This window comes from Neohortaea acidophila (assembly GCF_010093505.1).
Source record: "Neohortaea acidophila strain CBS 113389 unplaced genomic scaffold BDY17scaffold_11, whole genome shotgun sequence".
NCBI lineage: Eukaryota > Fungi > Ascomycota > Dothideomycetes > Mycosphaerellales > Teratosphaeriaceae > Neohortaea > Neohortaea acidophila.
The window spans coordinates 971,849-995,068 of record NW_022985520.1 but is presented as its reverse complement, the minus strand read 5'-3'; the positions used below and the strand labels follow the sequence as shown (position 1 = coordinate 995,068).

The following is a 23,220-nucleotide window of genomic DNA, read 5'->3' as shown; positions in this document are numbered from 1 at the left end:
GGATGCAGCACAGGTGGGCAATTGGAGTGTCGCGACACGCGCCTCGAAGCAATGAGACGAGATCTGACAACAACGGCCGCTGGATGGTAATGGCATTTGGCAAAGACCCGAGTCATGTGACACCCTCCCCAGAACTGCTGACTGAGTGTGTGTCACCGCTTGGTCACCACAGCCGGCGCGCCATCGAATGCACCGACGCTTCCTGGGACGAGTTTCGCGAGGCTGGCAGCGCCCAGTGTGACGTCCGGCATTAATGCTTGTTTGCAGGACCAAGTCACCGCCAATGCCATGCTTGTTTTACGGGGCTCGTCCCCGCGAATACCAAGTGCCAAGGACTAAGCACCCTGTCGGCGTGGGTACGTGGCGAGCAGTGCGTCTGCTGTGGTGACAATGATTCTATGGATCTTGACTACATCTCCCATAAATAGATACCGCTGTCATACACGCTGCCATCTACAACTTCTTCCGATCCCAGTCGTAGCCTCCCACGGTCTTGGTAAAGACCAAGTACGGCGCTTTGCCCATGACCTTCTCCTTCTCCGCCGCCTCCATGAGCGCCTTGAAGTTCTCCGTCTTCGTATGCTTGTCCGCACCGTCTCTACTGGTGTATCTGGACATACAGCACGGTCAGCACTCCGCGGCCAGTCACGGAGACACCGCACTTACGTCTCAAACATGTGCAACGCCGGCTCGTCCGTGTCGAGTTGCTCGGTCATCAGGTACCGCGGGGTGTAATCCTCATTCTTGTGCGTGGCGTTGATGTGGTCCGCCATCAACTCTTTGAGCTGGTCAAGTGTTGGTCATCCGAGATACAGCTCGTCAATCTCCGGCAGCGAACTCACCCTTTGCAATTTGCCGGGGGCAGGGTAAAGAATGGCGAAGATGTGCGTCTCTTCGGGGTTCTGCAGTACGGAAGACATGGTGCCGGTCGATGAAGGAATGCCCTATCCTCTCTATATTTCTATGATCTCTGCTATCAAGTGCGTGGTCTGCCTCGCATTAAATACTCACTCCGCCCCACATGCCCCGACGGACCAAAGGAGGGGAAGCTGAGCTTGAGACACGCCGAGAACACCAAGTCGGAAGAAAAGCAAAGAAATGGGCAAAACCTTCGGCGAGCCTCACACTTTGAGGGAGTTTCAGATTTGGGCCAAGTGGTGAATAGTCACCCGCGATGCATGTGATCTGGCCAGCTCGAAAGAAGAGGCCGCAACGCAATTGTATAGATGGGGTATATGATGCATGAAACAACTCCAACAATACTCATTGCCCTCCAGCATCCACCAACCTCACCTCCTCATTCTGCGCCGCCAACCGCTCAATCTCCACTTGGATCGCAAGCACCCAATGATCTCGCTCGGCACGACTTCTCGCCTTAAACACCACACTTCGCCCCGTCGTCCCGAGCTGGCTCACCCGAGTCAATCTCGTCTTGGTCCTGCCAGTTCGCCCGTCATCCACCTCGCCACGACTGTTGATGGAGTTCATGCGCTCGGAAGCCCGCACATCATCCACCGATTGCGAAGACCGAAACCATGACTTGCTCTTCGCGTGCCAGATGACAAACGTCGTCATGGCATCCTCGTCGCTGCTCGTCCACGCGTCTTCCAGATATATCCTCGGCAATGCGTGGTGTCCTGGCATGTTGTTGTCAAAGGTTTGGTTTTGATAGAGGAGGTTATTCTCGGTGAGTAGGCCGGAGTACAAGTAGCAGCCTCGTAGATCCACCGAGCCCAGTCGCTCGAGATGGCTGTGCACGAGCTTCTTGCCCGTATGCTTGCGGAGTGTGTCTTGAAAGATAAGCATGTGTCCATGCGAGAGGATGACATGACAGCGAGTGAAGGTGGAGTGATGTCTTGGTTTTCGGAACAGGACGCCAGAGACGTGAATCGATCTGCAAGATGCGATCCCGCACATGTTGTAAAGAATCGGGCTCGCGTAAGACTGGCTGACTTCCCACTTGTACGCAAAACTGCCGATCTGGGCTTCCGCGCGCTCATCGATTTGCAGAGCGTCGAGATTCTGCTGCCGGACCGACTTGAAGAGGTCGGAGTCTTGACTGGCGCGGAATTGCCAATACCGCACCAGCGGCTGCAGGCGTTTCATCCATTCCACTCGCGCCTCCTTGCTGTATGCTTGGAGTCGGATGAGCAAGCCATTCTTCATGAGTAGCTCAAACATCCGATCGTCGTCCACTTCGGAAGCTTGGCCGTCTTCGCCGCCACCGCGGCGATTTGGCGGAGATGCATGAAAGTCGACGTCGGAACCGTTGTCAAGCGCCTCGTCGGCCGGTATTGCACCTCTGTGAAATGTGCGGACACTCTTAACATCACACATATCGATAAAGCCGTCGCAGGCCAGCAGGATTTGGAGATTTCGATTGGCCTCCCTCTCCGCTTCTGCATCACGGACCTGCTGCTCTTCAACGTTGTCCGTCCCGTCTCTGCTCAGCCAGGATATCTGTTGTCCCTCAAGAGGATATGGGTTGATGTCATGAGTGAGCGGCGTTTCCTTCAAGATCTGCTGGGCCGACGGAATGTTCCCGTTGTTTTGACTGGGCGTCTTCGGCGGCGGCGGCGGTATGGCCCTGGCAGGGCGCGTGAATATCAAGTACTGATTCTGCGAGGCAAAGTAGAGCTGTTTGTACATGGTCTTCCCCATCCGTCGACGTTCCAGGCCCTTTTGAGAGGTAAGGCGGATCAGAAAGCCTTCGATCGCTGGAGGCTCCTCTACGGTCTCGCCCTGCTTGGTTTTCACGTCGACCGGGTAGTGATCTTTCGGCCGCAGTTCAAGGTCGTGCGTAGCTTGCATAGCCACCGTGCCATACATGCGTTGCTCGGCTGCACCATATATCCACTCCAGTCTATCATACCGCTTCCAGGCCAGGCCCAGACGATCGTACTTGACCCATGATTTCAGCACCTCGGCCCATTCGGGAGACTCCTTGAGCATTTCGACACATCGAGAAACAATGGCACCGGCGACTCCACCTTCATCCGTAATGGCTTTTGCAAGAGCGTCATCATTTCCTTCGGCGGCCTCGGCCAGCAGCTGGGAAGTTTCCGGGGTGGTGAACGGGTTATCCAGTCGCAAGCTTACGCTCAATTGCGGGACATTGACCTGCAGCGTCTGCGTTCGGCTATAACCAAGGACGGAGTGGAGAAAGGTGAACCAGTCGACTGAAGAGACACCAGACTGCGGGCGTAGGAAGTAGATGTACGTCCGACCGCGATCAACCTTCCACAGGCACAATGTTTTGTCCAAGCTGGAGTACATGTTCGCCCTTGCTTCACCACGACGGAGGACAATCTCCGACTTGGGCCTCTTCTTGGTTTTGTCGGCGGTGGTGGCGATGACACGAGTCTGGTAGAACTGTAGGAGGGCACCTTCATCGTGCTTTCGGCAGACGACCATGAACTCGCGCCACTTGTCGAGTGGCTTCGTGAGGATGCCTTGACTGACGCGTTCATCGAAGCCGTCTTTGATGGACTGCTGAGTGACGTCAATCCGCATCAACATCTTGTCCATCTTCAGCAGTTCGCCCGGTTTGGCCTTGCTGCTGCGAAAGCCGCCTCGTTCAGCCAGCCGTTGCGCACGACTTCGCATCTGGAATTTCGTGGCTTCATTGAACCGCACTTTGGGCAGTGCAAGCTTACTGACAACTCTGTCGAGATGGCCATTGCTAGTGTTGGTCGTGGTGCGCTCAACGTCTCTTGCCGTGCCATCCTGCTGCGATGCAGAGGCCGTGCCATATGTGCCGCCCTGCTCTCTCCCGCGCTGACTGTGAAGAAGACTGGTAGTGCTACTAGCGGAGCCCCCAACATCAGGACGTGCCCGAGTGTCTGCGCTCTGGCTCGAAGGCCGCGGTGTGCCAACTTCTTCTGCCCCGTGCGCGGCTGCCTGCGACTGTTGCAGCTCCGACGTTGCGGTGGAGATGGGGTGTGCAGCGGTGGAGATGGATCTGGGCGCACGGCTGTGTGAGGAGGAGACATGGTGGCGGTACCAATGTTTACGGTGGTGGCTGAGCCATCCTTCGGGAATGGGTCCGATGAATGTTCGGCGGGTGGTGTAGTGGAGGTGTTCGGGGGTTGCGTGTTCTAGCCGCCGCGCGGTGTACGAATCTGCGGGTAGGCGACTCATCGCAGTGTGATGTCCATGAGGCGACGAAGAGATGTTGCCGCTCTCACAAGTCAAGAAGCAAGCGCAAGGTCGGGGTTTTTGGTCGAGGCGTGTGTAGAGAAAGTGTCGAGATGAAGGTTTCGGCGTCGAGATGGTCGTCAACAGATGACGTCTTCTCGTAACGCCCGCGCAACCGGTTCTCGCCAGGAGCAGCCTTGCACCATCGCGATTACTTGTACAGACGCTCTCGACAAGAATATCGCAGTCGCAAGGCAAGCACAGTAAATTAGGTACACTGGAAGACGAATTGCGCGCTGCCTGACTTTATTCGTTACATAAGCCTTGTCCGTCATGATTCATCGCCATCGCCATAAAACCCATTCCAGTTCAGCCTGGCGAGTAGAAACTTCGTCACATCCAGGTCCTCTTCTGCGCTCGTATCGCCACTGATGGCTTTTCGTGAATGTTCGACAGACTGTCGCAACACACTGAGTAGACCCTTGACGCTCCTCCGAAACACGTCAAAGCTTTCCTGCAGCCCAGTACTGTGCTCGTCATCCAGCAAAGCAGCACCTTTGAGGATAGAAGTCATGACATTGCACAGTCCTTCATAGATTTTGGCTTGCTTTCGTCGAAGGAACAGCCTGGACCGGATCGTATCGACACACATATGGTGGACTCGACTTAGCTGTTCCACTCCCACCGGCTCTCTGGCTTCGACGACACCCTCACTACCCATCCCGCTGGCCGCTCGCTCAGCGTCAGCCATCGATGTCATCAGCTTGCTGCATGGCTCTTCGATCGCGGACTCGAGAAAGTGCGATGACAACACCAAAATGCAGTGATGCGCCTCGCTCACAAACTGTCTGCGCAGATAAAGACCCGAGTCAGCCGTCTGGCCTATGCCTTTCCGCATGCAGATACTCTCTTTGAGCCTCGTCGTCACATGCGTCAGCCGCAAGAGCTTGATCAGCAGACGAAACGCTTCATCGTAAGCTGACATGGCGGAAGGGGTGAGTATTGCGCTCAGCGGCCCGGGAGAAGTGTACTGCAATTTGAGAAAGTCCAAGGCATGAATCGATTGCGGGTCAGTGACCTTCTCAATCTCATTCTCCGACATTTCGCGGATGGAGAAGCTGAGCCCGCCAGGTGGTTCCTGACCTTGACTCTGAGGGCGAAAGGTGTCCGACAGGATGTCCGTGAGACTCAGCTGCACTTCGGAGCTTGTCGGTGGCCAGCGTTGACCTTCTTGGGTGCCCAGTCTCAATCCCATAGCTTGTCCATTTGGTACAGATCCTCGCTGTCGCTGCGCGGATTGGATGTTCTCGCAGAATAGAGTTGTCGACATGCGGGAAGCAAAATCGCCGTTGCCAAAAAGGAAATACTGTCGAATCGAATCCAAGTGGGACACTAAGCCCATTTCGTTGAACAGCAACTGGAACAGTATCCGATCGGTGTGGAGTGCGTGTGCACGAAGATGCGGTCTCACGTCTCGCAACAGGTCGATGGGCTCTCCGACGGACCACCGCAGGGAGGGCGGGGGTTCAATCTTCGCATCGTGCTCCTCCAGAATGGAAACGGCCGTGAACTCCAACGATTCTCTACGACCAAGCTTCACCGGCTGAGACATTTGCTGTCCCGTGGCAGCAAAGTAGGCACCCTGCAGCTCGCTATCTGACCATGACAGGAATTCGCTGCCGCTGCTGCCGCCGTCTTGAATAATGTGCGCAGAATGTGCGTTGTCCACAAGGATGGCGGGGAGGGCTGGCTCTGCAACTTGTAGGGTACGTGATTCACCAAAACCGGCCACCGACACGGCTCCGTCGGACGATTTTGATCGAAGGATTTGTAAGGTGGCCTTGGTGTTGGAAATGAGCCGGCGATCTTCGGCAGAGATGAATGGTGGCAAGGCATCCGAGCCGGGTAGGCCATTCTCCTCTGCCGAACCTGTCGAATGACCATCGCATACAAAAGCAGGACGCATGGATACTTCGGCATGCAAGCGCTCCAGCCACGGGCCGCTGACTCGGGCCAGCAAGACCTGGACAATCTCAGCAAACGTGTTGTCGATAGACAAGGCCTGCGTGACTTCATCTGAGAGAGTCGAGATGATTTCCTCGTCAGTGGTGTGATCCGCGACGAATACCACGAATTGATCCAGCATGCCTAGCAATCGACTTGGTCGTTCAACCAGCCCCTGAAATTGCAACATGGAGACCACATTTCGAACACCGGTGGCGATGTACCTTTCGAGCCCGTCCAGGATGGTAGCAACAGAGTCACGGAGAGCAACAACAGCCGTACATGTGGTGCGATTAGCCACCTTGGAGCTGTAGGTCCGTAGCTTACGAAAGGTCGTGCCGCAAGCCATCATGTCCGCCGTGAAGTTGTTGTAGCACTCCAGGCTGTAGCCAGAACCGGGGACGTCGCCTAGGCTTTGCTCGAAGAGCTGATTCGCGTCGTTCCAATGAAAGATGGTCGAGCCTCTTCCTACAACAAGATGGGAAAGCGCACGTAACAAGACGTCTTGCGGCAAGACACTGGTTACAGCCCCGTGCAGTCCGCTGCGAGCTAATGCTGCGTTAAAGGACTGTGGCCCAGCTTCTGCCAGAAAGCACGGCCTCTCCGATGTGGTCTCGGTGCGTCCTTGAAAGCTTTCCCAGCTATGCCACCCACTCGCAGTCTCCAGTTGGTCGAAATCGAAATCGAAAGCCCACACGTCAGGTCCTTGAGCGCCGATAGCGGTGTCCGGGACGGTGAGGACAGAGCCAAGAGAAGCGGAGTCATCGTCAAAGCCTTCAAGACGAGTTTGTTCCGCGCCGTGTGGAGTGAAGAGATCGGGAATGCTGAGATCGGGTTGCAAGTCCTTGCCAGTGGGGGATTTCAGCTCGGGCAGATCGAATTCGAGGGACTGGAAGAGCGACGGGTCTTCTGATGGCGTAAAGAGACCTGTATGGTGCCATAGAGAGTCCAGGACGGACGGGCAGGCTCTGTGAAGAACATCGTCGTCCATTGCCCGACTGCTTTCCTGCACGCCTTGCTGAGGACGCGTTCACGCGAAGTTGCTAAATAAGCGAGAGGACGCGGGCGAAAGTCGTGGCACAGCGCTCGATTGACAAAACAGTTGACAGCTGCGTCTTCAACCACTTCCACGTTGCGAGATGAATTCTGTATTGATCATTTTCATACGCATGTCATGCTCAACTGAAGACGCCTCTATAGGATACTGCGACTAGGTCGGGATCCACGCCAAGGGCCAGACCCTCCCCTCCCTCACCACGTCCAGGCCCACAAGGCCTCCTACTGCCCATTGGCTTGTTGCACCTGGCCTGTCATCCTGTTCCGCTGTCCGGTCTGAATCGCCTTGCACATTCCCAGCGCCAATTTCTCCAGCGCATCTCCTTCCATCCGCAGCTGCACCCAATCCACCATCTCGGTGGCGCCCAGGCTGCGGTAGAATTGTAGACTCGGCTCGTTCCACTTCAGACAGCTCCACTCCAATCTTCCCCCGTCCATCTTGAGCACCTCCCTCGCCAGCTCTTGAAGCAGCATCTTGCCGTAGCCACGCTTGCGATATTCTGGCCGCACGAACAAGTCTTCGAGGTACACGCCAGGCTTCGAGCGCCAGGTGCTGTAATTGTTGAAGTACAGTGCCATGCCCACCACCTTTCCCGGCTCGTCATCAGGGAACCGGGTGAGCTCGGGTTTGTTGGGGAGTCGGAGGATGAGGGTGCGTGCGTAGCCGGTGGAGTTGGTGTGGCCAAGGGAGAAGCCGAACGTGAGGGTGCGGCGCAGGGATTCTTCGGTGGCTTCGACCTTGTCTAGGGCGTTTTCGTAGCTAGCCAGCTCGCGGATCATCGACAGTATGACGGGCACGTCTGGCGGGGAAGAATTAGTGGATTGGGGCCACCCATCATGCAGCTGCAACGTGAGGAGTTCGCATACCAGTGTCTGAGGCTTGCTTGATGGTAGGCTGCGACGGATCAGGTAGATGAGACATGCTGGAAGTAGGATGTTGAGAGTGGCGTACGGCGAAGGTGTGTTGTAGGAAGATGGTTGGAGGAGGTGATGGTGTGACTGTTTGGATCGTCCTTCCCCGGATTTTGAGTGGATGCAGGAGCGCCGACCTCGCGTAAAAGGCAGCAGCCGCGATCTGCGCAGCAAAGTCCACGTTGGTCGCGGGGCGAGCCGAGCGAAACGAGGTGCAACCTCGATTCATAGAACGAAAGAGTCCTGGTTGATTACGGCGATGTTCGTTGAGGCGAGACTGGGCTGCTTACACCTCCACGCAGAGCTTCTTCGCCCCAGGTCACCCGCCAAGATGACGATGCCACATCCCAATCCAGCAAAGGACATTGGCTGAACACCTGGGCATACAACCGGCGCATGTATCGGGGCGTGATGGCATGTCCGTTGTGCGTCTCCAACAACTTCATCGGAGCCTTGCCAAACGAGACAATCGCCTCGAGTGAGTGATTGCGATCCACGTGCTCGGAAGACTTACTTCGCCGTTGTCGCGGACGTTTACTTTCAATGCGACCAGTCGCGAGATCCCGTAAGTGCTGCCATTCCTCGGTGGGCAATGGAGGGAGTATGCGATTCAAAAGCTCGGCGTAATGCTTCTTGCGCATATTCTCTACGCGCTTTTGCGGCATCGGTCGGAGCCATGCATTGAGCGCGGCTATGCTCCCAGTCACCCGGCGTGGATTGGACCTCGATAACGCTGGAGGTGATGCGCGGATTTGTGACTGCAACAAAGCGCGCAGGGGAGGCGTGAGAGGCGGCTCAATCTGCAGCATGTCCGAAATGCGCGGGACGGATGGCTTGTTTGCATTCTCTGGGGCTGGGTGGACGTCCGGAGCCGGAGCTTTTTCGATATCCGACCAGTCGGTGTCGACGGCGCCACTCTCGTCCTCTGCGGCTTTGGCCAGCAGGGGCAGCATCAACTCATGCCTTCGTTTCCCAATCCGTCCATACGCCATGAACAGTACTCGCATCAGGCACTTCCTCTCCCCCTCGTTCGCTCGCTTCAGGTATGCCACCCAGCTTCTCGCCTCCTTCTCTTTAGCTCGCAGTCTCAGGCCGAAGTCAACATCATTTCGATGCTCCCAAGACTTGAAGTCGTACGTGCGAAAGCGCTCGAGGGCGTGTTGTTGGGCCCATTGACGAGCGACGGAGTCGGGGAGATAGGTACACTCGCGGAGGATGGCACGAAAGAGGTGACGCGAGCGCAGTCGTCTGGCGTCGTCCTCATGAGAGAGCATCAACTCGGCATTCTCAACGGGCGACGAGGCCCCTGTCGTCGAGGCATTCCTGCTGCGAATGCCGGAACAGAGAGCAAGGCTAGTGTAGCGACATGGGAAGGATTGTGCGTGCGGGAGTCTACCGAGAGCGGCGGATTTCGGCGTCGTCCAAGTCCATTTGCGCATGTCCGGGCATCATCGATCTAGCTCACCGGTCACAAGTCATGTCGTGCCGTGCGGTGTGGATAGCGAGCTGGTGAATTGTAGTGTTCGCACATATGAGCTCCATGCCCAATCTCCACAGACGTCGGCATGAATAAGCGAACGCTCGGGCCATGCGGCGCCTTCCCACCCGAAGGCACTTTACGCGACGCGTTCCTGGTCAAATTACATTACCTCACGTCCCGTGCGACTCCCGTCCCTCCCACGCCCGCCATCGTCCAGCAGATGCCCGAAATGCAGTGCTAGCACCCTCTTGTCTCTCTTCGCGCTCGCCTCTCCCTCAATCCCCTCCCACATCCCGCATTCCGATCGCCGGAGAGGTCTCGACAGCGTCCCGACGACCGCGACCCCGCAGCAGCAATCAGCGCCGCACATGCTCCCTCCCCTCATTCCCACCGCCCCTCGACTCCGCCTCACGGTTTGCCCTCCTTCATACGTCCCGACAACATGAGTTTCGCCGAATCACACAGCCAACCTTCCTTCCCCCTCGCTCATCCTCACCCCCATTCTCAACCTCAGCCTCAGCCTCAGCCGTACCCCATGCCAGGCTATTCTCGCAGCTTCGGCGATAACTATGCTGCTCCGTCGCGCAGCTTCGAGGGTCGCCCGCAGATTTATACCGTGAGTTCATGCCCCATCTCGACCGCTTCGAAGACCAGACAAAACTAACACCTCACCCCGCCAGGCCGTCTATTCCGGCGTGTCGGTCTATGAAATGGAGATCCACGGTGTAGCTTGCATGCGCCGCCGCTCCGACGGCTGGCTCAACGCGACTCAGATCCTCAAGGTCGCGGGAGTGGACAAGGGCAAGCGCACAAAAGTGCTGGAAAAGGAGATACTCAACGGGGAACATGAGAAAGTGCAGGGCGGCTACGGCAAGTATCAAGGGACGTGGATTTCCTACAAGCGAGGTCGGGAGTTCTGCCGACAGTACGGTGTAGAAGACATCCTCCGTCCCCTCCTCGACTACGATGTCTCTGCCGACGGCTCGGGCGGCGGCGCGGCTCAGCAGAACACGCCCACGAAAGAACAGGCCATGGCTGCCAACCGCAAGCGCTTCTACACAAACGGCCCCGAGGCTGCCCGGTCCAATGGCCCAGCCGTGAATGGCACCTTCTTCTCCAACATCTCTCCTACCACCTCGGTCGCCCTGGCTGCCATGAACAAGGCTGCGCGACTGAACTCACCGGCGCCACGGCCAGGCACCCTGCGTCGACCATCACAACAGGATGGCGCTTACCCCGGAGGCAGCCAACAGAGCTTTGTCTCCGACTCAAGCTTCGGCGAAAAGTATGAGTCTGGCTATGGGACTCAGTCGAACGGGGAGCCGCCTCGAAAAAGGTTGCGGCCGGATAGTCAAGATGGCGGCATGGGGCCCCCCGGACTGCCCTTGGATGCTTCCATGCGCTCAGCCACGCCGACCGAGCCAAACGAGAGTTTCACGTATGACGCTTCCACACCAATGGATGTCACAAACGGTAATGGGGAGCCCGTCACCCATGCGCCGCTGCCCAACCCTTCGACCGACGAGCAACAGGACAAGATGAGTTTGATTCTCGATTTGTTTGCTGAGGCTGGGCGAACCGACTACACGAATCACCCAGCCTTGTCTCAGCTGTCGGGCGAGGATCTCAACCTCCCCCTCGACGCTAGTGCGAATAACGCGCTCCACTGGGCGGCCACGCTGGCCAAAGTGTCTTTGCTGAAACTGCTCATCAAGAAAGGTGCAAACATTTATCGTGGCAATGCTGCTGGACAATCTCCCCTGATTTCTGCCGTTCTGGTCAACAACTGCTGGGAACACTCGTGCTTCCCGGAAATGCTGGACCTCCTCGGCCCGCTGATCGAGATACGGGACATCCAAGGGCGAACAATCCTGCATCACATCGCTGTCTCTTCGGGTATCAAAGGACGAGCGCCAAGCAGCAAATACTACCTCGAAGCGCTCTTGGAGTTCCTCGTGCGGACGGGAACACACACGGGCGCTGCTGAAAGTCTTGCTGCCAACATTCGCATCAACGGCGAAACTGCATCGAGCTCGCAACATTCCGATGCGCGAGGAGCGGGGCAGCCGTCCAACAAAGGCCCCGTGACATTGCTCAGGTTCCTCTCACACATTGTAAACGCGCGAGACAAGGCCGGGAATACTGCGCTCAACTTGGTCGCCCGAGTGGGTAATCGCAGCATCATTCAACAGCTGATGGAAATCCATGCCGATCCTTCTCTTCCAAACTACAAGGGTGTCAGCGCGATTGACTTTGGCGTACACGCAGACGACCAATCCTACACAAACGGCTTGCCGTCGAGTCAGCACAACACTTTCCCAACTACGTATCCCCTTCCCTCGCAAGAGCCTGTTGTGGATGGTGAAGCAGTGGCGGAACCGGTCAAGGAAGGCAATCGAGTTGAAGATCTGAGTCAGGAAGTCATCTCTTCCATGACGACAATGCTGACGCAGTCCGTGTCTTCGCACAAAGATACGCTACGATTGCGAACGGAACAGATTGACAGCCTCAATGCACAGATCCAGGAACTCAGCGCGCTGCAAAAGCAGGACATCGACCACGTGGACGCTTTGAAGGAGCGAGTCCGGGAAAGGGCGGAGAAACAAGCGAGGATTGCGAACCTTCGACGCAACGTGGCGGAAAAGCGACGACGTAGCCAGGCGCAGGCGAGATCCCAACCCCTCGCACCCTCCAAGAATGAAGTCGAGCCCAATTGGCTGGACGAGAGCAGTCAAGAGATTCTGTCCTTTGAGCAAGGCAACGGTTCCCCAAATGCCTTGCAGCGGCAGTTCATCTCCTCCTCTCTTCCTCCGCCACCGACGCTTCGCGCGCTGGTCGATGCGTATATGCAGCAAAACTCTCAACTGCAAAGACAGGCCGATGAGCTCAAGAGCCGCTCGACCGAGGTGGAGACCATGTATCGCAAAGTCATTAGTCTGTGTACTGGTGTGGAAGAGGAGAAGGTGGAGGAGAGTTTGCCGAGTCTTGTCGCTGCTGTTGAGAGTGAGAAGGGGGGTCTTGGGGAGCAGGAAGTGGGCAAAGTGCGGGATTTTCTTAGACGAGTGGACCACGCGGTAAGTCGACCTGGGGCGGCAATGGTGGGCGTAGAGGGTTGATGGGGAGGAATACAACGTTGCTCGAACTGCAAGTCCTATTGCAACTGCTCTTTGTCACTTCCTAGCTGAATACAGGAATACTCATCAGCTCATCCGCCCTCTCCTCGTCCCATTCGCCCTTCCGACGCCCTAACATCCACGCAAATCCTCTTGCTGTATCGCCTGCTTGCTGTTTCGATACTGTCAGCTCCGCGTAGAATATCTCCGATACATGAGGCAGGCCTGGGTAGCACTGGATCCAAGAATCGACGCCGGCGTCCCGAAGGACTCTACTGTATACCAGCGCATCATCTCGCAACGAGTCCATACCCGAGGCCTGCACGAAGGCTTTGGGTAGTCCGACGTGCTTTTGCACGCCGTCGGTAAGCGGATTCATCGGACTGTAGAGCGTGCTGTCCTTGTCGATGCGTGTCGACTTGAGGAGGAAGTGCAAGACGTGTTGCCATGTTTGCGTTGGGTCATTTGCATTCTGCTCGTATGCAAACCATAAGTGTCGATACTTTTCCGGCACGTTCGCAGGGTCGACGAAGTATGACGGCCAGCCTAGATACTGGCCGGTCAAGGGCGGAGTCAATCCCTCCTCGAGAGCCTTTTGAGCCAGCACGCCAGCAAAGTTGCCGCCTGCGGAGAGTCCTCCGATTATGAAGCCTTTGCCGTGGTCGATGTTGAGACCGAGCGCGTGGAAGTTCTCTCCCTTGGAAGCGAACAATACGCTGTCCCATGCGTCGAGAACGCCGGTGGGAAAGGGATGCTCTGGGGCCAGACGATAATCGGGACACAAGACTGCACAGGAGAGGAGACTTGCGAGACCGCGGGCTCGAGGCATGACTTGCAATGGAGAGCCGATGGTGCACCCGCCGCCATGCCAGAGCACAACAATTGGACAGCCATTGCCGGGAGTGGGAGCGGTCTCGGTCGGGTAGACGAGGATGGAGTCCATCGATGCGCCGTCTCGGAGGGGGATGGTGATGTTCGTCTGCTTGACGGTGGGAGGTAAGGGCGGGAGTCGCTTCGCTATCTCCTCCTCCAGCCAAGTAACGGTTTTGCGTAAAGTCGGGACATCGCTGAGATCGAGAGGCAGCGGTGGTTTTGCCTGGAGTGCCTTTGTAATGGATGAGTGCTAGAATCCGTGCTCTTGATAAGGAGGTCTACCTTTGCGAACGCCGGGTCGATGTCGCCCAGCTTGGCCACTTTCTCCGGCGTGTCGTAGTCGTCGAGGTTGATGGTCGCGTCCATATTCGACGAATGAGGGGTGTAATAAGATGGTGAGAGTCACTTCTCTAAGGGCAAACAGTGTGCTTACATCCGTCGAATCCGCCGACAGTCAGCTTTACACTTGCGGAAAATGGATGGCCAGACATGAAACAACAACAACAACCAGACATTGCGGACGTCTTCTGACACTATCGCACATTGCACAGTATGGGGATATCGGTGCCTAGTAGGATTCCCAACGACATGACAAGATCGGAGCACCGTGTTGCATCGAGGCGGAATGTCCATGTCGAGAGATGATGCGCGGCTGCAGATCTGCCCGCACTTCCCCTCGGCTGTGCCATCACCCCGTCGCCGTTGCCGTCACCGTCCATCTAGTACTCGTCCTTCGTTGCCTTGAAGAGTACTTCAACATCTTTTCGACAGACCTCGTGATCATCTGTTCAACTCGTCAATCTGAAACATGGAGAACGATATTTCCTTCATCGGTGCGGCTGCTCCACCCATCAGTTCAACCGAGTGTCGAACAAGCTAACAAAGGCAGGCCTGGGACAAATGGGCTATGGCATGGCTCTCAATGTCCGCAAGAAACTCTCCCCAACGGCAAAGATGTTCATCAACGACATCAACGCCGCCGCGTGCGAGCGTTTCGTCGCGGAGTCCTCCGAGTACGGGCCCGTGGAGATTGTCGCATCCGCCAAAGACGCCGCCTCCAAATCGAACATCCTGATCTCCATCGTGCCCGCCAGCCAACACGTTCGACAAGTCTACTTAGATGAGGCAAATGGCGTCGTCGCTGCGCCGAAGAACGATAGTCGACTTATCCTCGAATCTAGCACGATTGACGTCGATACCACGCGAGAAGTTGGCAAGGCCATCATGGATGCCGGCCTCGGACGATATGTCGATTCGCCAGTGTCTGTAAGTCTCGTCTCTGAGCAATATCTCAATCAGCGGCAATGCTGATGACCATCCCAGGGGGGCGTCAGCGGTGCAGCAGCCGGCAAACTCGCATTCATGATCGGCTGTCCGCCCGAAGATCCCAAGGCCGAACTCATCCTTGAAATCGTCGCGATGATGGGAGCGAAAGAAAAGCTCTTCCTCTGCGGCCAACTAGGCAACGGTCTCGCCGCGAAGATCAGCAACAACTACCTGTCAGGCACCAATCTACTTGCGCTGTCCGAGGCCATGGCGTTCGGCATCCGCGCGGGCGTCGACAAAGAGATCCTCGCCAAAGTCATCCACGCCTCCTCAGGTTCATCGTGGATGGCCGACAACTTGAATCCCGTGCCTGACATTCTCCCCAACGCTCCTAGCAGCAATGGATACAAAGCCACGTTCCGACATGAGATGATAGTCAAGGATTTGGGGCTGGGAGTCGATGCGGCGAAGAAGCACAACGTTGTGCCTCGAATGGGCAACGTCGCGATAGAACAATACAAGGCCGCTGCTAAGAATCCAAAGCTTGAGGTACGTGCCGACAGAAAACTGAGATTGGTATTCAGCTAACTCGGTGCAGGGCAAAGACTTTACGTCCATATACCTGCACATTACGGAAGAAGAGTAATGTCGCAGACTTTCGAGCATATCAACGTCACAAAGCACTTCTTCCTCACTTCCCTTGCGCTTTATTGAGAATGCCAACCGCACCCTTGGCCCATCCGGATATCCCTCCAGCGTCCAGTCCGTAGCTACCCGGAGCCAACTTCCCATCTTTGTCGTAGCAGCATCCATCATCACTCGCGCGACCGTAGAGAGCAGTATTCTGATTCCTCTCAATCCCCTCCCGCCACGCTTTGCAGACAATGGGCGAGTCAATCATAACATTGACCTCCTGCGAGTGAAACCAGCTTTGGGTGTCCTGGTTGCCCGAGCCTTGGACGGCGACGCTTTCGTCGGCAATGAGCAGTTTGATGTGGCAACTTCTCTGCTTGAAGCTGTTGTGAATCGGATGGTCTTGATCGGCAGCCACGTAGAAGAAGATCTTTAGAAGATGCTTGTTCTCCGGCGTCAGCTGCTTCAAAAGGTAATTGGCGTTGACTTCGTTCGTTCCGCCCTGGCCAGGCAACATCTCGCCGGTGTCGTTGTAACCCAGACAGACGTAGTACGTCACTTCGACTCCTCGATGAACGGCTTCGATGATGGCCGGAAGTAAAGGTTTGGCATTCAGGTCGGGTGTCTGGATGAAGACCGTGCGCTTAGCGTTGCGCACGAGAGAGAGGAACGCTTCATTCTGTGGCACGAAGACGGACTCGTTGTTGAGGTTGGCATAGGGCTTGCGTGAGGCCATCGCCATCGGGAGTGGATCCGTCTTGGGCACGGGAATGAACGGGAAGAAATGGAGATTCGGTTCATCCCTGGGCGCAGTGGACTTGATAGAAATGCCAGTTGGCTTGTTGAGGTGCCGGCACACTGCATCAGCGTGATTCTCCGAGGCTTGCGGGTTGAGGACAGATCGCATGCGATTGATTTCGCCGGCAATGTCGTCATCGTAGTGCGGATCGTGTGGCATGTGCTCAGGAAGAGATTCATGGAAGGGCTCTTCCGGCTTGCGAAAGGCACCGCTTGCGTCGAACAGGTGGTTGAAAGCGTCCTCGTGGTAAGATGGGGCGGGCTTGCCGGCGGCAGGCGTGTCACGGCATGGGAGATGTGGGGTGAGGCTGTTGTGCCAGGACACGAGGAAAGTCTCCCACAGAGAGTCGACGATGGGGCCTTCGAGGTGGGACATCATCTCGAGGTTGTCGTTGTCTTGAATGTTGTTGCTGGACACCGTGGCAACCTGGCGATCAACAACCATGAACTTGCAGTGGAAGGTGCCGAGGGGTGGGCGATGGAAGTTGACCACGGCCAGGTCGACATTGGGAATTTTGTCTGGCGATGGAAGGCCAACTCCAGAGGCGTTCCAGCCCGATGGTGGAACGTTTTGGTGATTGTCCATAACCTAGATGGGCAAGCGTCAGAATGGATTCAGCAGGGAGGTCGGCAAGGGATACACACCTGCTTCAAGCTGCCACGATCATACATGAGCTTGACGACCACTCTCTCATTCCGAGCCCCCGCCCGTTTGGAGAGCTCCAGGAGAGCATCGGTGATGAGGGTCGTTGCTCCCGAAGCCTTCCAGAAATTGGTGGCAAGCAGCACTTCTTTTTTCGCACGGACAATAAGGTTCGACATATGGCGCAGCTGGTCATTCAGAGGAGCGATGATGGTCATTGGGGCGTACCCGGTGCTGCCGCACAATGACGGTCCCACACAATTGGCCATCGGGTCGTGGCCGAGGCATTGGAGGAGATCAAAGTAGGCGGTGAGAAAGAGGTCACTGGGATTGCTGTTTTCAAACTTCCCGCAGCGTCGTGCCCACTCCAGATCCTCAGCGGTCGGCGCATGTCGAGAACCAGGGGCCTTGGTAGCGACGGTCCTGAGATGGTGGCTGCCGAACAAGCGCTCGGCAATCTTGCCTGGCGTCTCATTGGGATTCTGGGCATATTCCGTGCTCAAGGACTTGCCCGAAGTGCACAACTCCTCAATGTCACGCTTCGTCTTCTCCATGTTGGTAGTCTTGTTGCTGACAGCGCAGGATCGTGGTGCACGCAAGAGGCCTCCAGCCAAGCTTTCCAAGCTTTGTAGCCAAGGACGGGTTGAATGATCGCCGCTCTACCTCGAACGCTGAGTTGTGAGGCGGCAGGCTGTAGAACGGGTGGTGTTGAGATTGTCAGGCCACAGCGAGGATTTGCGGTGGATATTGGTTCAGCGTGAGATTCTTGGAAGGGCGTCGCGCATCCTGGACGGCCAACTGCCGCGTCATAGCGCCATGACGTCTGTTTTCACGCTCGCCGCCAAGCCTTCACGTGCCAACGCTGCACGGACCATCAGGCTGGCTGCCACACACGTGCATACAGACACGATACATGCTCTATCAAGTACAAAGACCATAGAATCTATCCACCTGGCACCAAGGGAAACAGTCTCCATTCGTCATACGTGGGGATTGCCGCCATTTCCGGACCCCCGGAATTTTCGTCCTCTGAGGTACAGCGCGCCAGAAAGCCGGCTTGTCGCATTCCACAGCTGGACTCAATGGCGAGCAGCTCTTTTCGTGCAAATTCGCGTACGTGGGGCGGATTGAGCTCTTCGCGAGACACCATGTACAGCGGGTGGACAAGAGACATCATTCCTGCGAATACCAAATCAGCCCCAACTCAATGTGTGAGAAGCAGCGGTCACTCACTTGCAGAGCCAGAGAAGGACTCGACAGTCAAACAGATCTCCTCCGACGCATTTGTGATCGCATCAACACACGCCCTGTATTGCCGACTCTCCGAGGGCACCCATCCGGCCTGAAGCAACATCGTATTGAGTACAATGCGCATTATCCGCCAGTTGTTCCATAAAGTAGCTACCCGGCGAGATGGGTAGATGTGTCGTTTGTTGACGTTCAGCCGCGAGCCACCGTCCAGGACCACGCCTAGTTGTTCTCGATACGCCCACTGTGGGGAGCTCTTCTCCCGCCATGTCTCAAGCAGACGATCGATTTCATACGCCTCGTCCACAGCAGCTTGAACGCTGGCAAAGTCTTTCCTATGCACTGCGGCGCCAAAGTTCACTATGCGCAATGAAATGCCGGAAATCGACGCGTGGCTGAATAGGCCTTGCTCTTGCCACGTCTGCCTTGCACGACTGGTCAGGAATTCGGAGGTCAGGCTAGCGAGTGATGACGGTACTGGCAGGTTGTGTTGCAGGCAAATGGTCAGCTTTCATCGTGGGCAGTCAGCAAGTTATCCAGCATCCAATGATTTGGCGTCGACCTACGATTTGAGATCTAATGAGAATGAACAGCAAGATTCCGCGTTCAGTCGTTAGTTGTGAAGAGCCCCGGAGCTCCAAAAGAGCAGTGGCGCCTTTGACATGGGCGGCCCAGTCATAGTATTGCCACGAATGCCGAAAGTTGATTGTCTACGCATGGTATGAGGAGCAATCCAATCGATTTCAAAGTGATGACTTACCTCGAATAGACTTAACAAGATTACCGTTGTGAAGGCAGCATCGGATTTCGCGCGTGCGGGGTGCCCGAGCATCACGTTCAAGGATGAAAGAGCGTCGCAATATTTCTTGCGCGATTGGCGTCTGAGTCGTGTGTTGCCCAGCACATTGGAGACACCAGCGAGTCCAACCGCCTCGATGCCAGCTCTAACAGCATCTGCAGAACTGGCGTCGAGATACGATTGTTCCAACCACTGCTGGAACCCAGTTGAGAAAGGTAGCTCGCGGAAGCCGTAGTTTGAGAAAAAGAACGCCGGTCCAATGTCGTCGTTGGCACAGGGAAGCCAAACTTTTAACAAGCCAGGAGAGTCTTCGTGTAGGTCCTTTTTGTTCGCAGCTTCCAGCCACGAACAGCGAATGTTTGATGGCAATGCCGATTTCTGATGGTAGCCATACTTTCCGCGAACGCTCTCGGATTGATTGCGGAACGAGAGGCTATTTAGATCGCGATAGCCAGGACATGGTTTCTTCAGCTGCTCGCATTTCTTACAGGACGGTTTTCGCTGATCGCACTATTCGTTGAATGTCAGTCCTCGCATCACAAGGTCAAGATGATCAAGCGCAGGCCACGGACTCGGATCTTGCGCTTCCGACACCGCTCGCAACCCCGACTCAGCGCCCCGTAGTATACCATCTTTGGCCTGCGTTTTGTGCCATCCAAAAGGCAGATTCAACCCGCAGTGTGCAAGAAAGGTGGTTGAAAGATGGACGGCGGTCGGCGTTAGGAAGCCTTCGTGCTCCGTCTCGCAGTCCTCCCCTGGATTGGGGAAAGCGCGAAAGGCGTTGATTGGTCCATCCCGCACTCCCACCACTCCCAGCAACTGCCAGGCTCCGACCTTCTTGTGACTAACCTTCACTTGCGAGAAAGATAAATAGGTGGCTTCCTCGCTCTTTCTGCTCCGATGATGCACCTCCACCCAATCTCATTCTGGATCGTTTGACACCATCCCTGGACATTCCCCGTAAGGAACACTGACAAACATATGGCTTCATTCGACCGCAAACCCGCTCCCTTCCAAAAGGAAACCACATTCTCTTCATACAACCAAGAACAAGGCAAGACATATGCCGCAGTCCGTCGGAACTATGACCCAGGCGTCTACCAAGCCATCTCCGACTATCATGTCGCCACGGGCGGCGCCTTCGACCGCCTGCTCGACGTGGGCTGTGGACCTGGGATCGCTACATTGACCTTGGCCCCACGCTTCACCCACGCCGTTGGCATCGACCCCTCGGATGGCATGCTGGCCAACGCTCGTCTGGCCGGCGGTGTTACGTCTTCGTCCGAGCCTGTTCGCTTCGAGCGCTCTTCCGCCGAGGAGCTCGGCTCGAATCTGCACCCGCCCATCGCCGACTCGAGCGTCGACATGATCACCGCGGCGACTGCGGCGCATTGGTTCGACATGACCGGATTCTGGCCCAGCGCTGCTCGTGTCCTCAAGCCAGGCGGAACTGTGGCAATCTGGGGCGGGGGGCCACTTGCGCTCGACCCTACGATCCCGAATGCCGATGCCATTGACAAAGCAGTGGAAGATTTCAGAACAAACGACTTGGCCCCATATAGGACCCCAGGCAACGACATCTCACACAACCGATATCGAGACCTCCTTCTTCCCTGGACCTTGGAGACTCCCGTCGCGGACTTTGCTCCCAGCGATTTTGTGCGCCGGGAGTGGCAGCCTGGCGAGGTATTCCACTCCGGTCCACGGGAGATTGATCTGGACACTTTTGAAAAGATGATCAGTACGGGCAGTGGCGTGACTCGGTGGAGGCAAGATCATCCCGACTTGGTCGGGACGGAGCAAGATGTCATTCGACGTCTGCGCCGCACGATTGAGAAACTACTGCATGAGGCCGGTGTAGAAGAAGGGCAAGAAAGATTGAGAGGGGACTCCCTTGGAGTCTTGCTGCTGTTCAAGAAGAAGGCGTCTTAAGGTGTCTTAATCACGATCGAGTCGCCTTAGCAACCCCTAGCGCAACTGCCTTCGCCTTGTTTTAGACTTTGCAAGTCGAGTACGGGTCCCGTGATCTTTCGTGGACTTCTCCGGCCGGGCTCACGATAGAATTACATTGTGTTTTGACAGAACGAGCAAGCATCGAAGTAAACACCACGCATTACTGTAAATGCGTTGCGGAGTTCCAAGTGATGTTAACAGCTGGCCTTGCGGGCAAGGCTCCGCGGCGGCTTCCCATTCCATCAGGCCGACATCGCAGTCAGGCCGGCCAACCTCCTGCTCATTGGCGCGCCGCTCCATTCGGCCTAGAGCCGCGGCTAGATCTAAGATGATGATCATTGATCCCGCCACCCTGCCATTACAGTCTTTCTTATCTCGCCCGACCTAGATCAACAGGAAGAGAAACTCACGAAGATTCCTCTCCGAAATTGCATACAATCGTCCATTGATCCCGGTGCAGCACGATTGTTGAATTGACCATGTCTCAATTACCTGCCGAAGACCTCGAATCCAAGAAGGAGGAGTCCAAGAAGGACTTTGAGGAAACCCTGATTAAATATCCCTCTCTGAAGAAGATGATGGATGTCAAAGACGGGGAAGAAGTCCCAGAAGTAAGCATATAGACGGACTCAGTGGGTTTACATTGCTAATCCGTCCCCCAGTCACACGATGGCCGAGAAATGCAGCTACTGCGATTCATCAAGGACCATGCCGACTCGGAAGACATGAAGGACAACCCAAGCCGGATCCTGGAAGCAATGGACGAATTCGCCGCCCAACACGAGTTTCTTATCAACATTGGTCCCGACAAGGCCAAAATCATCTCCGGCCTGATTCTCGAGAACAAACCGAGGGTGCTGGTCGAATTTGGGGGCTACGTGGGCTATTCGGCCATCTTGTTCGCCGACCAGATGCGTGCGCATGCGTCCGAGAACCGTGAGGTGCATGTCTGGAGCTTGGAGATGGATTCCGACATCGCCACCATCGCCCGGGACCTGATCTCCACGGCGGGGCTCTCGGACTACGTGACGGTCGTCGATGGCAAAGCAGCGGATAGCTTGAGAAAGCTAAAGGAAGAAGGCAAGGTGGAGCGCATTGATTTTCTCTTTCTCGACCACGACGAAAGCTTGTACGAGCAGGACTTGAAGCTCGCCTTGGACGAGCTGAAGCTGCTACAGCAGAATGCTTGCATCGTGGCGGATAACGTCCTGCGACCCGGTGCGCCGAAGTATCGGGAGTATGTGCAAAATCATTCCGGGCTGCGGACGAGGAGTCTGAAGGCACTCATCATACCTGGCGAGTTCGAGGTGAGTCGGAGACTGCTTTTTGACTTCCATGTGATGAAGCATGGGACTGACAAAGTGATCAGGATGAGATCGAGATCAGCAAAGTCCTTTGACCTCTCTCTGATCATGCATTGGGGATTGCACGGGGTTCAGGAACAGATACAAACAGACAGGCAGGCAATGGAGCATCGTTCAAGCTTGTCTCGCACTTGAGCGTTGTGAAACCTGCCGTGGTCGACACGTCTTCAGGTCGTAAAAGACGCGTCGCAGTGCCGCTTGATGTTGTGGCAAACACAATCCAAACGCCAGGCTCTGCATTGCCCAGAAGTCCTGTTTGCCCCCCTTTTGCGTCTTGGTCTTCTCAGCCAACTCTGCTTCACCCTCCTTCGACGGGCATTTTTCACTCCCGCTGGTCCACCATTTTTGACAGGTGGATCCGCTAGACCCTACTCATGTGCGGCGGAATAAGATGGCGCAACGATCGGAGGCGGAGCTGAAGAGGCATCACGAGAAAGTCAATGAGATTTCGGATGTCGTTGCGGGCGCCATGCGTTGCATTTGCAACGATGCCATCGAAGGCCGCCCGATTGCATGCATTCAGGGATCGAATGGAAACATCCCTGGCTTGTTGAACTTCGACCTCATGGACAACATCGTTCATCACAATGGTAGTCGGCGACTGATGGAGAAAGCGGATGACATCTGGCTGCCGTCGGGGACGAACTTGTCGGAAGACCACAATTGCAAGGTACAATGACATGCCATGAGGCTGATGCATGGCGTTTGGATGCTGCTATTGTTAACACTTGATGCCTGCGTGGCGTTCGGGAGTTGATCCATGTTTGAAGGAGTAATCCTGATCCTACGGGTCGGAACCAACGGGTCCTAATGTGAGCTTATCGCACGTAGAAATTCAGCCCCATCCCGGGCAAGAGATACCGACTTTGCCCGGGATACGTCGTATAAGTCCACAGTAAACACTTCCCTGCAATTGTCTGGCCAATCACAGATGGAGAAAG

General features: G+C 55.9%; 12 protein-coding genes across 12 annotated transcripts; 4 read left to right on the top strand and 8 right to left on the bottom strand.

Annotated features, from left to right (window-relative positions):
* Nucleotides 1–453: 453 nt before the first annotated feature.
* Nucleotides 454–920, bottom strand: BDY17DRAFT_313534 (uncharacterized protein; the record flags this gene model as incomplete). Its single annotated transcript, XM_033735719.1, has 3 exons — nt 454–610; nt 667–785; nt 843–920. The coding sequence occupies 3 exons, from the start codon at nt 918–920 to the stop codon at nt 454–456; spliced, it is 354 nt and encodes a 117-aa protein (XP_033586367.1).
* A 215-nt stretch (nt 921–1,135) lies between these two features.
* On the bottom strand, nt 1,136–4,401 carry BDY17DRAFT_304661 (Pleckstrin homology domain-containing protein). The gene has a single exon (XM_033734755.1). The coding sequence runs from the start codon at nt 4,138–4,140 to the stop codon at nt 1,264–1,266; it is 2,877 nt and encodes a 958-aa protein (XP_033586366.1). The 5' UTR covers nt 4,141–4,401; the 3' UTR covers nt 1,136–1,263.
* Nucleotides 4,391–7,153, bottom strand: BDY17DRAFT_304660 (Spc98 family-domain-containing protein). The gene has a single exon (XM_033734754.1). The coding sequence runs from the start codon at nt 7,130–7,132 to the stop codon at nt 4,469–4,471; it is 2,664 nt and encodes an 887-aa protein (XP_033586365.1). The 5' UTR covers nt 7,133–7,153; the 3' UTR covers nt 4,391–4,468.
* A 266-nt stretch (nt 7,154–7,419) lies between these two features.
* Nucleotides 7,420–8,119, bottom strand: BDY17DRAFT_319028 (acetyltransferase; the record flags this gene model as incomplete). The annotated part of the gene is made up of 3 exons (XM_033736241.1): nt 7,420–7,456; nt 7,490–7,997; nt 8,065–8,119. The coding sequence occupies 3 exons, from the start codon at nt 8,117–8,119 to the stop codon at nt 7,420–7,422; spliced, it is 600 nt and encodes a 199-aa protein (XP_033586364.1).
* BDY17DRAFT_45770 (uncharacterized protein) lies at nt 7,957–9,638 on the bottom strand. The gene is made up of 2 exons (XM_033738406.1): nt 8,065–9,638; nt 7,957–7,997 (listed from the first exon to the last, which is right to left on the bottom strand). Exon 1 carries the CDS (start codon nt 9,546–9,548, stop codon nt 8,361–8,363), a length of 1,188 nt encoding a protein of 395 aa, XP_033586363.1. The 5' UTR covers nt 9,549–9,638; the 3' UTR covers nt 7,957–7,997; nt 8,065–8,360.
* A 486-nt stretch (nt 9,639–10,124) lies between these two features.
* On the top strand, nt 10,125–12,705 carry BDY17DRAFT_327727 (uncharacterized protein; the record flags this gene model as incomplete). Its single annotated transcript, XM_033737724.1, has 2 exons — nt 10,125–10,205; nt 10,270–12,705. The coding sequence occupies 2 exons, from the start codon at nt 10,125–10,127 to the stop codon at nt 12,703–12,705; spliced, it is 2,517 nt and encodes an 838-aa protein (XP_033586362.1).
* A 61-nt stretch (nt 12,706–12,766) lies between these two features.
* Nucleotides 12,767–13,941, bottom strand: BDY17DRAFT_313529 (Alpha/Beta hydrolase protein; the record flags this gene model as incomplete). Its single annotated transcript, XM_033735718.1, has 2 exons — nt 12,767–13,807; nt 13,858–13,941. The coding sequence occupies 2 exons, from the start codon at nt 13,939–13,941 to the stop codon at nt 12,767–12,769; spliced, it is 1,125 nt and encodes a 374-aa protein (XP_033586361.1).
* Nucleotides 13,942–14,383: 442 nt separating this feature from the next.
* BDY17DRAFT_327725 (NAD binding domain of 6-phosphogluconate dehydrogenase-domain-containing protein) lies at nt 14,384–15,487 on the top strand (the record flags this gene model as incomplete). Its single annotated transcript, XM_033737723.1, has 4 exons — nt 14,384–14,408; nt 14,465–14,841; nt 14,899–15,390; nt 15,440–15,487. 4 exons carry the CDS (start codon nt 14,384–14,386, stop codon nt 15,485–15,487), a joined length of 942 nt encoding a protein of 313 aa, XP_033586360.1.
* A 45-nt stretch (nt 15,488–15,532) lies between these two features.
* On the bottom strand, nt 15,533–17,094 carry BDY17DRAFT_256813 (uncharacterized protein; the record flags this gene model as incomplete). Its single annotated transcript, XM_033731630.1, has 2 exons — nt 15,533–16,861; nt 16,918–17,094. 2 exons carry the CDS (start codon nt 17,092–17,094, stop codon nt 15,533–15,535), a joined length of 1,506 nt encoding a protein of 501 aa, XP_033586359.1.
* Nucleotides 17,095–17,700: 606 nt separating this feature from the next.
* Nucleotides 17,701–19,647, bottom strand: BDY17DRAFT_304653 (uncharacterized protein). The gene is made up of 5 exons (XM_033734753.1): nt 19,535–19,647; nt 18,924–19,472; nt 18,730–18,873; nt 18,149–18,671; nt 17,701–18,094 (listed from the first exon to the last, which is right to left on the bottom strand). Exons 1-5 carry the CDS (start codon nt 19,592–19,594, stop codon nt 17,859–17,861), a joined length of 1,512 nt encoding a protein of 503 aa, XP_033586358.1. The 5' UTR covers nt 19,595–19,647; the 3' UTR covers nt 17,701–17,858.
* Nucleotides 19,635–21,098, top strand: BDY17DRAFT_304651 (S-adenosyl-L-methionine-dependent methyltransferase). Its single transcript, XM_033734752.1, has one exon. It carries the CDS (start codon nt 19,944–19,946, stop codon nt 20,892–20,894), a length of 951 nt encoding a protein of 316 aa, XP_033586357.1. The 5' UTR covers nt 19,635–19,943; the 3' UTR covers nt 20,895–21,098.
* Nucleotides 21,099–21,187: 89 nt separating this feature from the next.
* BDY17DRAFT_45623 (S-adenosyl-L-methionine-dependent methyltransferase) lies at nt 21,188–22,527 on the top strand. Its single transcript, XM_033738404.1, has 2 exons — nt 21,188–21,526; nt 21,578–22,527. The coding sequence occupies exons 1-2, from the start codon at nt 21,395–21,397 to the stop codon at nt 22,412–22,414; spliced, it is 969 nt and encodes a 322-aa protein (XP_033586356.1). The 5' UTR covers nt 21,188–21,394; the 3' UTR covers nt 22,415–22,527.
* The last annotated feature ends 693 nt before the right edge of the window (nt 22,528–23,220 follow it).